Here is a 13,751-nt window from a genome sequence, read left to right on the forward strand (position 1 = left end):
GGCAAGTCATCATCTGATTCAACAATTTTTTAAGGACGCAGTCAGGCTTAGGCCTCAGAGAAGGCCGAGATTTCCAAAATGGGATCTCCCATTAGTTTTGGACTTTTTTTCTTCAAAGGATGTTGCCTCCATGTCTATCAAGGAACTTACGTTGAAGACAGCATTTTTGGTGGCCATTACCTCCGCTAAGAGGGTTTCTGAGATACACAATTTGGGTCACAAAGAGCCTTTTCTGACCTTTTTTCAAGACAGGGTGGTCCTAATCCCTATGCTGGGGTCAAATCCAAAAGTGACCTCTGTCTTCCACGAAAATGCTGAGATAGTTCTTCCCACCTCCAGAACTGATGAGGAATCTTCAGTCCATCCTCTAGACGTGGGCAACACTCTAAGCCAATATTTGGAGGCCACATCCTCCTTCCGCCAATCGGATTTCCTTTTTGTCCTACTCCATGGCAAAAAGAAAGGAATGCGTGCATCTTCTAGAGCAGTGGCTGCGTGGATCGTTCAGGCTATCCAATGGGCGTATAGAGCGAAGGGCTTGGCTCCTCCAGAGGCGATTACGGCTCACTCTACAAGAAGCGTCGCTACGTCTTGGGCAGCTTCCAAACACGTAGCACCTGACGTGATCTGCAAAGCAGCATCCTGGTCATCTGTTAATACTTTTCTTTCCCATTATTGTATTGAACCTGCTGCTTTATCTTCCATTAATTTTGGCGTACAAGTCTTGTCAGTTGACAATGCCAATTAAAGTTTTCTTTGTTCAGCATCTTCCCACCCGGGAGTGTATAGCGAGTTATTTCCCGAACGTATGCTGCCATGGAGTCTGTCAGGAAAACGGAAAATTGATATCAAATACTTACCGTAATTTTCCTTTCCTGATGGACTCCATGGCAGCAGGAGTCCCCTCCCAATTCCTGAGTAGGCTAGTTACAGAACACTGATGCTGAAAGGGAGCAAAGATTTATGGGAGTGGGGTCCTATGAGGTAGGAGAGGAGGCGGGGCCTACCCGAATGTATGCTGCCATGGAGTCCATCAGGAAAGGAAAATTACGGTAAGTATTTGATATCAATTTTCCGTTTTTCAGGAAAAAAGACAAATCATTTTAGTGCTATTTTTTTATTTATTTTTTTATGGGCTCAGTATTTCTGCAGTTATTTATTAAACACATATTTTAAGGAAAAAAGACAAATTATTTTAGTGCTATTTTTTTATTTATTTTTTTATGGCCACAATATTTCTGCAGTTATTTATCAAACGCATATTTTCTGGAAAAAAGACAAATCATTTTAGTGCTATTTTTTTATTTATTTTTTTATGGGCACAGTATTTCTGCAGTTATTTATCAAATGCATATTTTCAGGAAAAAAGACAATTCATTTTAGTGCTATTTTTTTATTTATTTTTTTATGGGCACAGTATTTCTGCAGTTATTTATCAAACGCATATTTCCAGGAAAAAAGACAAATCATTTTAGTGCTATTTTTTTATTTATTTTTTTATGGGCACAATATTTCCGCAGTTATATTTATCAAACGCATATTTTCAGGAAAAAAGACAAATAATTTTAGTGCTATTTTTTTATTTCTTTTTTTATGGGCACAGTATTTCCGCAGTTATTTATCAAACGCATATTTTCAGGAAAAAAGACAAATCATTTTAGGGCTATTTTTTTATTTATTTTTTTATGGGCACAGTATTTCTGCAGTTATTTATCAAACGCATATTTTCAGGAAAAAAGACAAATAATTTTAGTGCTATTTTTTTATTTATTTTTTTATGGGCACAGTATTTCCGCAGTTATTTATCAAACACATATTTTCAGGAAAAAAGACAAATCGTTTTAGTGCTATTTTTTATTTATTTTTTTATGGGCACAGTATTTCTGCAGTTATTTATCAAACGCATATTTTCAGGAAAATAGACAAATAATTTTAGTGCTATTTTTTTTTTTATGGGCACAATATTTCCGCAGTTATATTTATCAAACGCATATTTTCAGGAAAAAAGACAAATAATTTTAGTGCTATTTTTTTATTTATTTTTTTATGGGCACGGTATTTCCGCAGTTATTTATCAAACGCATATTTTCAGGAAAAAAGACAAATCATTTTAGGGCTATTTTTTTATTTATTTTTTTATGGGCACAGTATTTCTGCAGTTATTTATCAAACGCATATTTTCAGGAAAAAAGACAAATAATTTTAGTGCTATTTTTTTATTTATTTTTTTATGGGCACAGTATTTCCGCAGTTATTTATCAAACGCATATTTTCAGGAAAAAAGACAAATCATTTTAGGGCTATTTTTTTATTTATTTTTTTATGGGCACAGTATTTCTGCAGTTATTTATCAAACGCATATTTTCAGGAAAATAGACAAATAATTTTAGTGCTATTTTTTTTTTTATGGGCACAGTATTTCCACAGTTATTTATCAAACGCATATTTTCAGGAAAAAAGACAAATCATTTTATGCTATTTTTTTTTTTTATGGGCACAGTATTTCTGCAGTTATTTATCAAACGCATATTTTCAGGAAAAAAGACAAATCATTTTAGTGCTATTTTTTTATTTATTTTTTATGGGCACAGTATTTCTGCAGTTATTTATCAAACGCATATTTTCAGGAAAAAAGACAAATCATTTTAGTGCTATTTTTTTATTTATTTTTTTATGGGCACAGTATTTCTGCAGTTATTTATCAAACACATATTTTCAGGAAAAAAGACAAATCGTTTTAGTGCTATTTTTTATTTATTTTTTTATGGGCACAGTATTTCTGCAGTTATTTATCAAACGCATATTTTCAGGAAAAAAGACAAATCATTTTATTGCTATTTTTTTATGGGCACAGTATTTCCGCACTTATTTATCAAACGCATATTTTCAGGAAAAAAGACAAATAATTTTAGTGCTATTTTTTTTTTTTTTTTTATGGGCACAGTATTTCCGCAGTTATTTATTAAATGCATATTTTCAGGAAAAAAGACATAATTTTAGTGCTATTTTTTTATTTATTTTTTTATGGACACAGTATTTCCGCAGTTATTTATCAAACGCATATTTTCAGGAAAAAAGACAAATAATTTTAGTGCTATTTTTTTATTTATTTTTTTATGGGCACAATTATTTCACAGTTATTTATCAAATGCATATTTTCAGGAAAAAAGACAAATCGTTTTAGTGCTATTTTTTTTTTTTTTTTTTTATGGGCACAGTATTTCTGCAGTTATTTATAAACGCATATTTTCAGGAAAAAAGACAAATCATTTTAGTGCTATTTTTTTATTTATTTTTTTATGGGCACAGTATTTCTGCAGTTATTTATCAAACGCATATTTTCAGGAAAAAAGACAAATAATTTTAGTGCTATTTTTTTATTTATTTTTTTATGGGTACAATATTTCCGCAGTTATTTATCAAACGCATATTTTCAGGAAAAAAGACAAATCATTTTAGTGCTATTTTTTTATTTATTTTTTTATGGGCACAGTATTTCCGCAGTTATTTATCAAACGAATATTTTCAGGAAAAAGACAAATAATTTTAGTGCTATTTTTTTATTTTTTTTATGGGCACAGTATTTCTGCAGTTATTTATCAAACGCATATTTTCAGGAAAAAAGACAAATAATTTTAGTGCTATTTTTTTATGGGCACAGTATTTCTGCAGTTATTTATCAAACGCATATTTTCAGGAAAAAGACAAATAATTTTAGTGCTATTTTTTTATTTATTTTTTTATGGGCACAGTATTTCTGCAGTTATTTATCAAACGCATATTTTCTGGAAAAAAGACAAATAATTTTAGTGCTTTTTTTTATTTATTTTTTTATGGGCACAGTATTTCAGCAGTTATTTATCAAACGCATATTTTCAGGAAAAAAGACAAATAATTTTAGTGCTATTTTTTTATTTATTTTTTTATGGGCACAGTATTTCTGCAGTTATTTATCAAACGCATATTTTCTGGAAAAAAGACAAATAATTTTAGTGATTTTTTTTATTTATTTTTTTATGGGCACAGTATTTCAGCAGTTATTTATCAAACGCATATTTTCAGGAAAAAAGACAAATCATTTTAGTGCTATTTTTTTATTTATTTTTTTATGGGCACAGTATTTCCGCAGTTATTTATCAAACGCATATTTTCAGGAAAAAAGACAAATAATTTTAGTGCTATTTTTTTATTTTTTTTTTTATGGGCACAATATTTCCGCAGTTATTTATAAAATGCATATTTTCAGGAAAAAAGACAAATCAGTTTAGTGCTATTTTTTTATTTATTTTTTTATGAGCACAATATTTCCGCAGTTATATATATCAAACTCATATTTTCAGGAAAAAAGACAAATAATTTTAGTGCTATTTTTTTATTTATTTTTTTATGAGCACAGTATTTCTGCAGTTATTTATCAAATGCATATTTTCAGGAAAAAAGACAAATCGTTTTAGTGCTATTTTTTTATTTATTTTTTATGGGCACAGTATTTCTGCAGTTATTTATCAAACGCATATTTTCAGGAAAAAAGACAAATAATTTTAGTGCAAACAAACACTATTTTTTTGGCTAATATAAAAGATGTGGTTACATCGATACCAAACATGGCAAGCTTTAAAATTGCACATGCCAGTAATATCGCAAAACACTACGGTACCCAAAAATGTCTGTGGACGATGGTTTAGGACCCAGTTTAGAGTTAACTATGAATTATGGCCCTAGAATTATTTATCACGTACCTGGGTGGAGGCCAAAGTGACGAGACATGGGACATGGGACATGATCCGCAAGTGTCCCATGATTACCAGTGGAAGGAGCTGTGGTAAGAAGCCCATTTACTTGTGGTGTGAAAGTGCAGAGTTAAACCTGGAAGGCAGGGTAGCCAGAGCCTGATGCTGGTATGTGAGAGAGACATGATCTAGAAGCTGAGCCATGGTCATACATAGTTAGACTACTGGAATAAGAGACATGGTCAGAAGCCAGGCCAGGGTCATACACAAGGTGGGCAGCTGAAGGCATAGGCAGGGTCCGGAGACAAACCAGGGTCATGCACAGGTAAACAGCCAATAAGAGAAGCAGGGTCAGGAGACAAACCAGGGTCATGCACAGGTAAACATCCAATAGGAGAAGCAGGGTCCGAAGACAAACCAGGGTCATGCACAGGTAAACAGCCAATGGCTAGCTGAAGATTTTCCCCCGATTATCAGTCACCATTGTCTCCATTAAAGTGGGTGTTTCTGAGATTGGGCAATGGGTTAACGAGCACTGATACACGCAGACGTGCACACATTGATGCGCTGAAATTCCTCGTCTGCGTGCTGGCGCATGCGCACTGCCATTCGTTTCCTGACATTATTGCTCCCACTCCGATGTTCGTAGTGGTGCTTCACATGTGAGGCACAATTTATGTCTCCATACATGTGCTTGCCCTACTCTGTGCATTTGCTTTGAGGTGTGTATGGGGGTGACTGGGGTGCTTTAAAAATGGTTTAAATTGTTTTTAATAATTTTTTATCATTTATTTTTTTAACACTTTTTTACATTTTTTTCCTTTATTTAAAGTGATAAATATACACATACCGCCAGATCACCTACCTGTACATTCATTTGACTTCAAGTGGTTGTATCGGGGTGATATGCAGCTGCAGGCATCGCCCCGGTACCGTTATTTGGAGCCGACGGCCAGCTCTGTTGTAATTACAACTAACGTGGCTCAGCAGCCGCTCAATTGGTATTACAAGCAGCGGAAGGAGAGTTGATGTTATGACATCACTTTCGGATTATTTGAGTCCTATAGGCGCTAGTTTCAAAAGATCGAAAGTATGCAAAAACGCCAATCTTGGCATTTTGGATGCTTTCAAATGCAAAGGAGGGATTTGGGGTCCCCCCCCCCCATCCCATTGTCCTCTGGTGCTTCTACCAGCTGGCCTGTGCGATCAGGGAGCCAGAGAACGAGTCAGCCAAATCCAAGCATTTACCATAGAGCTGACCAAGGACCAGATGGTCCGGTCCCCAGTCATCTCCATGACCTTCGGAGGTGGCACGCTACGTTATGACGTCACATCCGGTCTCGGCAGATGTAAACACTGCTGTTTCCTCGATTAGGAAGCCAAGATCGTTTTTTTTTTTTTTTATCTCAGGCTTTCCAGCCCTATACTGTAAGGAAGGGAAGTGCATGCAGACCTCGGATAATATCGCTTTAATAGGGGACAATACAATACAGTTAAGTTGCACTCACATTTCCATCCTTATAGGACAAGCACATCAACAGAAGCACCTCGCTCCTCCCATCCCTCCAAGTGTTCCTCCGGTCTCCTCTTTTGCAGCAACCGCCGCTATGGGTCAGCTCTCTACTGCTTCCTGCTATCGGCTCCCCCCCACCAGGTCACTACATGCCGATACTAGTGCGCCTGCGCACCAGTCCGCCGCCATACGCCGCCGGGAAGGTTGGCCTAAGCCTCGGCCGAGGCTGTACGCAGTTGGGGGCTACGGAGTGGAGAGATCCAAGGGGATATGCTGCTTCTGCTGGTTGCTACGGACAACGCGTTTCGGAGGCGGAGCCTCCTTCTTCAGGTCCCACCAGCCACCAGGTTTCCAGCCCTATAGACCCCAGATCTCGCTGTGAAGAAGACCTGTCATGCCCTATTTCTATTACAAGGGATGATTACATTCCTCATAATAGGAATAAAAGTGATAAAGAAAAAAAAAATTAAAGGGCCCCTGTCCCCGCGTCTGTCGCACCTGCATATGTAAGTGGTATTCAAACCACACATGTAAGCCGCGAACAATATCACCGCAAACATTAGAGCGAGAGCAATAATTCTAGCGCTAGACCTCCTCTGTAACTCTAAACTGGTAACTTGTAAAAATATTTAAATCATTGCCTATGGAGATTTTTAAGTACTGAAGTTTGGCGCCATTCCACGAGCGTGCGCAGTTTTAAAGCATGACATGTTGGGTATCTATTTACTCGGCGTAACGTCATCTTTCACAATATATTAAATAATCGGGCTAACTTTAGTGTTTTGTTTTTTTTTTTTTTCAAATGAATGAAACAGTTTTTCTCCAAAAAAAAAATTGCTATCACAAATATAATGTGACATAAAAAGTTGCAATGACCGCCATTTTATTCTCTAGGGTCTCTGCTAAAAAAAAAAAAAAACATACAGTGGGTACGGAAAGTATTCAGACCCCCCTAAATTTTTCACTCTTTGTTATATTGCAGCCATTTGCTAAAATCATTTAAGTTCATTCTTCTTCCTCATGAATGTACACATAGCACCCCATACTGACAGAAAAACACAGAATTGTTGACATTGTTGCAGATTTATTAAAAAAGAAAAACTGAAATATCACATGGTCCTAAGTATTCAGACCCTTTGCTCAGTATTTAGTAGAAGCCCCCTTTTGATCTAATACAGCCAGGAGTCTTTTTGGGAAAGATGCAACAAGTCTTTCACACGTGGATTTGGGGATCCTCTGCCATTCCTCCTTGCAGATCCTCTCCAGTTCTGTCAGGTTGGATGGTAAACGTTGGTGGACAGCCATTTTTAGGTCTCTCCAGAGATGCTCAATTGGGTTTAAGTCAGGGCTCTGGCTGGGCCATTCAAGAACAGTCACGGAGTTGTTGTGAAGCCACTCCTTCGTTATTTTAGCTGTGTGCTTAGGGTCATTGTCTTGTTGGAAGGTAAACCTTCGGCCCAGTCTGAGGTCCAAAGCACTCTGGAGAAGGTTTTTGTCCAGGATATCCCTGTACTTGGCCGCATTCATCTTTCCCTCGATTGCAACCAGTCGTCCTGTCCCTGCAGCTGAAAAACACCCCCACAGCATGATGCTGCCACCACCATGCTTCACTGTTGGGACTGTATTGGACAGGTGATGAGCAGTGCCTGGTTTTCTCCACACATACCGCTTAGAATTAAGGCCAAAAAGTTCTATTTTGGTCTCATCAGACCAGAGAATCTTATTTCTCACCATCTTGGAGTCCTTTATGTGTTTTTTAGCAAACTCCATGCGGGCTTTCATGTGTCTTACATTGAGGAGAGGCTTCCGTCGGGCCACTCTGCCATAAAGCCCCGACTGGTGGAGGGCTGCAGTGATGGTTGACTTTCTACAACTTTCTCCCATCTCCTGACTGCATCTCTGGAGCTCAGCCACAGTGATCTTTGGGTTCTTCTTTACCTCTCTCACCAAGGCTCTTCTCCCCCGATAGCTCAGTTTGGCCGGACGGCCAGCTCTAGGAAGGGTTCTGGTCGTCCCAAACGTCTTCCATTTGAGGATTATGGAGGCCACTGTGCTCTTAGGAACCTTAAGTGCAGCAGAAATCTTTTTGTAACCTTGGCCAGATCTGTGCCTTGCCACAATTCTGTCTCTGAGCTCTTCAGGCAGTTCCTTTGACCTCATGATTCTCATTTGCTCTGACATGCATTGTGATCTGGAAGGTCTTATATAGACAGGTGTGTGGCTTTCCTAATCAAGTCCAATCAGTATAATCAAACACAGCTGGACTCAAATGAAGGTGTAGAACCATCTCAAGGATGATCAGAAGAAATGGAAAGCACCTGAGTTAAATATATGAGTGTCACAGCAAAGGGTCTGAATACTTAGGACCATGTGATATTTCAGTTTTTCTTTTTTAATAAATCTGCAACAATGTCAACAATTCTGTGTTTTTCTGTCAGTATGGGGTGCTATGTGTACATTCATGAGGAAGAAGAATGAACCTAAATGATTTTAGCAAATGGCTGCAATATAACAAAGAGTGAAAAATTTAAGGGGGTCTGAATACTTTCCGTACCCACTGTATATAATGATTGGGGTTTCTGAGTAAAAAAAAAAAAAAAAAATTATGATTTTTACATGTAGGAGAGGAGTGCCAGAATAGGCCCGGTATGGAAGTGGTTAAGGTAAAAAAGTTTAAGACCCCATGTCTCCCCTGACCCCTACTGCAGCTAATCAGTACACAATGATTCCAGGTTCGTTAGTCGCAGGGGAGCTCCAGCTCTCCCTTTAGGAGCTGTTTACTGTGGCGCTGGGCTCCATTGGGGAACAGGAGACCCAGGGAATCATTGCAGGTGACGCTGGTAGGGTAACTGGGCACACCTTCAGAGCCCCGAAAAAAAGATGGGTGGCTCCAAAGCCGTCCGGCTCGCTTTTATCTGAAAGCCTTTTGCTAGTTCTAAAAAAGGAAAGCAGACAAAAATGGAGGCGCAAACACCTAGTGCAGGGATGGGGAACCTTGGCACCCCAGATGTTTTGGAACTACATTTCCCATGATGCTCAACTACACTGCAGAGTGCATGAGCATTATGGGAAATATAGTTCCAAAACATCTGGGGTGCCAAGGTTCACCATCACTGGCCTAGTGCATTACCTTTCGGCGCCTTTATAAAGTTTATTAACCACTTTACCACCGGAGGATTTTCGTGCTTTACGTCCAGGCCACTTTTTGCAACTTGGCACTGCGCGACTTTAACTGACAATTGCGCGGTCATGCAACCCGGTACCCAAACAAAATTTATGTCCTTTTTTTCCCACAAACAGAGCTTTCTTTTGGTGGTATTTGATCACCTGTGTGCTTTTCATTTTTTGCGATATTACTAAAAAAAGAGCGAAAATTTTGTGAAAAAATTGACATTTTCTACTTTGACAGTTAAAAAATATCCAATATATTCAATTTTTGTCATATATTTAGGCCAAAATGTATTTATCTACATGTCTTTCACAAAAAAATCCTCAATGAGCGTATTTTTAACTGCTTTAAGACCGGAAGATTTTACCCCATTCCTGACCAGGCTATATTTTGCGATTCGGCACCGCGTTACTTTAATGGACAATTGCGCCGCCGTGCGACGCTGTACCCAAATTAAATTTATGTCCTTCTTTTCCCCACAAATAGAGCTTTCTTTTGGTGGTATTTGATCACCTGTGTGGTTTTTAATTTTTGAAAAAAAGAGCGACAATTTTGAAAAAAAAAAAAACACATATTTTTCACTTTCTGCTATATAACATTTCCCAAAAAAAATTTAAAAATCAAAATTTTTTAACATTTTAGACCAATTTATTTTCTGCTACATATTTTTGGTAAAAAAAAAATCGCAATAAGTGTATTTTGATTGGTTTGCGCAAAAGTTATCTTGCTACAAACTACGGGAAAGATTTATGTCTTTTTTATTGTTTTTTTTTTTTTTTCTTACTAGCAGAGATGTATAGTAACTAAGTAGAACTACTTCACTACTGTACTTAAGTACGGAAAGGCGGTATCTGTACTTTCCTAGAGTAGAATTTTTTTTCTCCTACTTCAACTTTTACTTCACTACATTTTTTCGATGATTTCAATACTTCTACTCCAATATTTTTTTTTTGTGCTGCATAGTTACTCGTTACTATTATAAAAATTACCACTGCCAGAACAGTAGATGGCAGGTTTCATGAAGCTAAAATCATGTGTATTATCAGCGCATAGGAAAATAAAAGCTACTGTATGTATAAATAAAAGTTGCATTTGAAATAATAAAAAACAATATGATGTTCAAACTTTTGACTTCTTTCTTTAAGAACTACATAACACAGTACTTGTACTTTTACTTTCAGTACTTGAGTAGCAAAATTTAAAAAAAAAACTACTTGCAATACTTAAGTACAAAAAATGTTGAATACTTTAGTACTTCTACTCAAGTCACTTTTTGATCGAGCACTCGTACTTTTACTCAAGTATGGGTTTCCAGTACTTTATACAACTCTGCTTACTAGTAATGGCGGCGATCTGCAATTTTTAGCCGGACTGCAACATTGCAGCGGACAGATCGGACCCCTAACTGACACTTTTGACACTTTTGGGGGGGACCAGTGACATTACTACAGTAATCAGTGCTAAAAATATGCTCTGTACTATAATAATGACATTGGCAGGGAAGGGGTTAACCCTGTGGCTGATCAAAGTGTTGAATGTGAGCCTAGGGGGGTGTTTTCTAACTGTATTGGGGAGGGACTTGTGAAAGGAACATAGAGACCTGTGTTCCTATATAGAAGGATCACAGGTGCTCTGTGATTATTCCAGAGAGAAGAACGGTCGGCTGTGTTTACAACAGCTGACCGTTGTTGTCTCTCAGCGGGGAGCGATCGCGGGTGGCCGGAGGCAATCAGAGCCGTCTGCCCTGTGCAACGGAGTCCCCGCAACGGAGTGGGTGCGGAAGCGCGCCGCAGGCGGCGCGCGCTGGCCCCCTAGCTGCCGGCGCGTGACCGACGTAGGTCTACATCGGTTTGCGCAGGAGAGACACCCAAATGCGGCGGGTGGTCGACAACAGGTTAAAAAGTCAAAAACGTACAAACATGAGGAGTAATATTGCATATCCATGTCAACCCACTATGTGGAGGAGGATACGTCCCTGTACTTGGAACGCTAACGTGTTTCGGGAGACACGCTCCCTTCCTCAGGCTACAGGGGCAGGGAGCATGTCTTCCTCCATTTTTGTCTGCTTTTGGGGTTTTCTCCAATCAAGGAGAGCCTAAAATTCCTAATAGAGTGAGGGCTTGGGTTACATAGAAGTTCTATAGACGAGTAGAAAGCTTATGGCTGCAGTAGGAGGAGTGACCACCTGGTTTAGGTGAGGGATGCTGACTTTATTCTCTCATCTGCCCAGTTTATCTTCATCACTTTGGATTACTTTGTAGGATCATTATGGAAAAATACATCATTCACTTACTGTCTACATTGGTTCTCTCTCCAGGCCGCCTTCCATGAGTCCACGTCCCGGAGAATCCGCGGGATATTTGGTGCTGCCAATTTCTGGGCCATCATTCTGTTCAATATTTTAGCCCTGAACAGCCTGGAATTCGCAATACTGGTAGCCAAGAGGATCCTCATCACGGGTAGGTCCACACGTTGAGGGTTAAAGGGCACCATTGTCATAAAGGTGCAGAGTTACTTATAAAAGAGCTATATTCCAAGTTTTTCATGTTTAATCACTTGACCGGAAGATTTACCCCCCCCCCCCCTTCCTTCATGATCAGGCCATTTTTTGTGATACGCACTGCTTTACTTTAACTCACAATTGCGCAGTCATGTAACGCTGTACATAAATGAAATTTCTGTCCCTTTTCCCACAATTAGAGCTTTCTTTTGGTGGTATTTGATCACCTGTGCGATTTTTTTTTTGTGCTATAAACAAAAAAGGCCTACAATTTTGAAAAAAAAAAATTTTTTTTTTTTTACTTTTACTTTTTGCTATTATATCCCAATAAGCATATATTGATTGGTTTCCACAAAGGTTATAACATCTACAAACTATAATATATATAGGAATTTTTATTTATTTTTTACTAGTAAAAAAACATATTTTTTTACTTTCTGCTATTATATCTAATCAAAAAATCTAATTTCCTCATACATTTAGGCCAATATGTATTCAGCTATATATTTTTGGTAAAAAAATCTCAATAAGCATATATTGATTGGTTTCCGCAAAAGTTATAGCGTCTACAAACTAATATATATATAGGAATTTTTATTTATTTTTTACTAGTAATGGCAGCGGTCTGTGCTATAAACAAAAAAGGCCTACAATTTTGAAAAAAATAAAAAATAAAAACTTTTTTTATACTTTCTGCTATTATATCTAATAAAAAAAAAACAAATTTCCTCATACATTTAGACCAATATGTATTCGGCTATATATTTTTGTTAAAAAAAAAAAAAATCCCAATAAGCATATATTGATTGGTTTCCACAAAAGTTATAGCATCTACAAATTATAATATATATAGGAATTTTTATTTATTTTTTACTAGTAAAAAAAGCATTTTTTTTTTTACTTTCTTCTATTATATCCAATAAAAAAAATATATAGGAATTTTTATTTATTTTTTACTAGTAATGTGCTATAAACAAAAAAGGCCTACAATTTTGAAAAAAAAAAAATAGCTTTTTTTTACTTTCTGCTATTATATCCAATAAAAAAAAATTTGAAAATCAAATTTCCTCATAAATTTAGGCCAATATGTATTCGGCTATATATTGTTGGTTAAAAAAAAAAAATCCCAATAAGCATATATTGATTGGTTTCCACAAAAGTTATAACGTTTACAAACTATAATATATATAGGAATTTTTATTTATTTTTTACTAGTAAAAAAAACATTTTTTTTTTACTTTCTGCTATTATATCCAATAAAAAAAAAATAAAAAAATCGAATTTCCTCATACATTTAGGGCAATATGTATTCGGCTATATATTTTTGGTAAAAAAAAATCCCAATAAGCACATTTTGATTGGTTTCCGCAAAAGTTATAGCGTCTACAAACTATAATATATATGTAGGAATTTTTATTTATTTTTTACTAGTAATGGCGGCGATGTGCGCTATAAACATAAAAGGCCTACAATACTTTCTGCTATTATATTCAATAAAAAAAAAAAAAATTGAATTTCCTCATACATTTAGGCCAATATGTATTCGGCTATATATTTTTGGTTAAAAAAAAAAATCCCAATAAGCATATATTGATTGGTTTCCACAAAAGTTATAACGTTTACAAACTATAATATATATAGGAATTTTTATTTATTTTTTACTAGTAAAAAAACATGTTTTTTTTTTACTTTCTGCTATTATATCTAATCAAAAAAAATCTAATTTCCTCATACATTTAGGCCAATATGTATTCAGCTATATATTTTTGGTAAAAAAAAAAAATCTCAATAAGCATATATTGATTGGTTTCTGCAAAAGTTATAGCGTCTACAAACTAA

General features: G+C 36.4%; 1 protein-coding gene across 1 annotated transcript in view; it reads left to right on the forward strand.

Moving 5' to 3' along the window:
- Positions 1 to 13,751, forward strand: part of HHATL (hedgehog acyltransferase like) — a 70,816-nt gene that overhangs the window by 39,340 nt on the left and 17,725 nt on the right. Inside the window, exon 10 of the mRNA XM_082258023.1 lies at positions 11,730 to 11,871. Coding sequence (XP_082114149.1) covers positions 11,730 to 11,871 — 142 coding nt within the window. The remainder of the gene's footprint in view (positions 1 to 11,729; positions 11,872 to 13,751) is intronic.

The sequence above is a fragment of the Pelophylax lessonae genome, assembly GCF_965119305.1.
Source record: "Pelophylax lessonae genome assembly, chromosome: 5".
In the NCBI taxonomy this organism is placed as follows: Eukaryota; Metazoa; Chordata; class Amphibia; order Anura; family Ranidae; genus Pelophylax; species Pelophylax lessonae.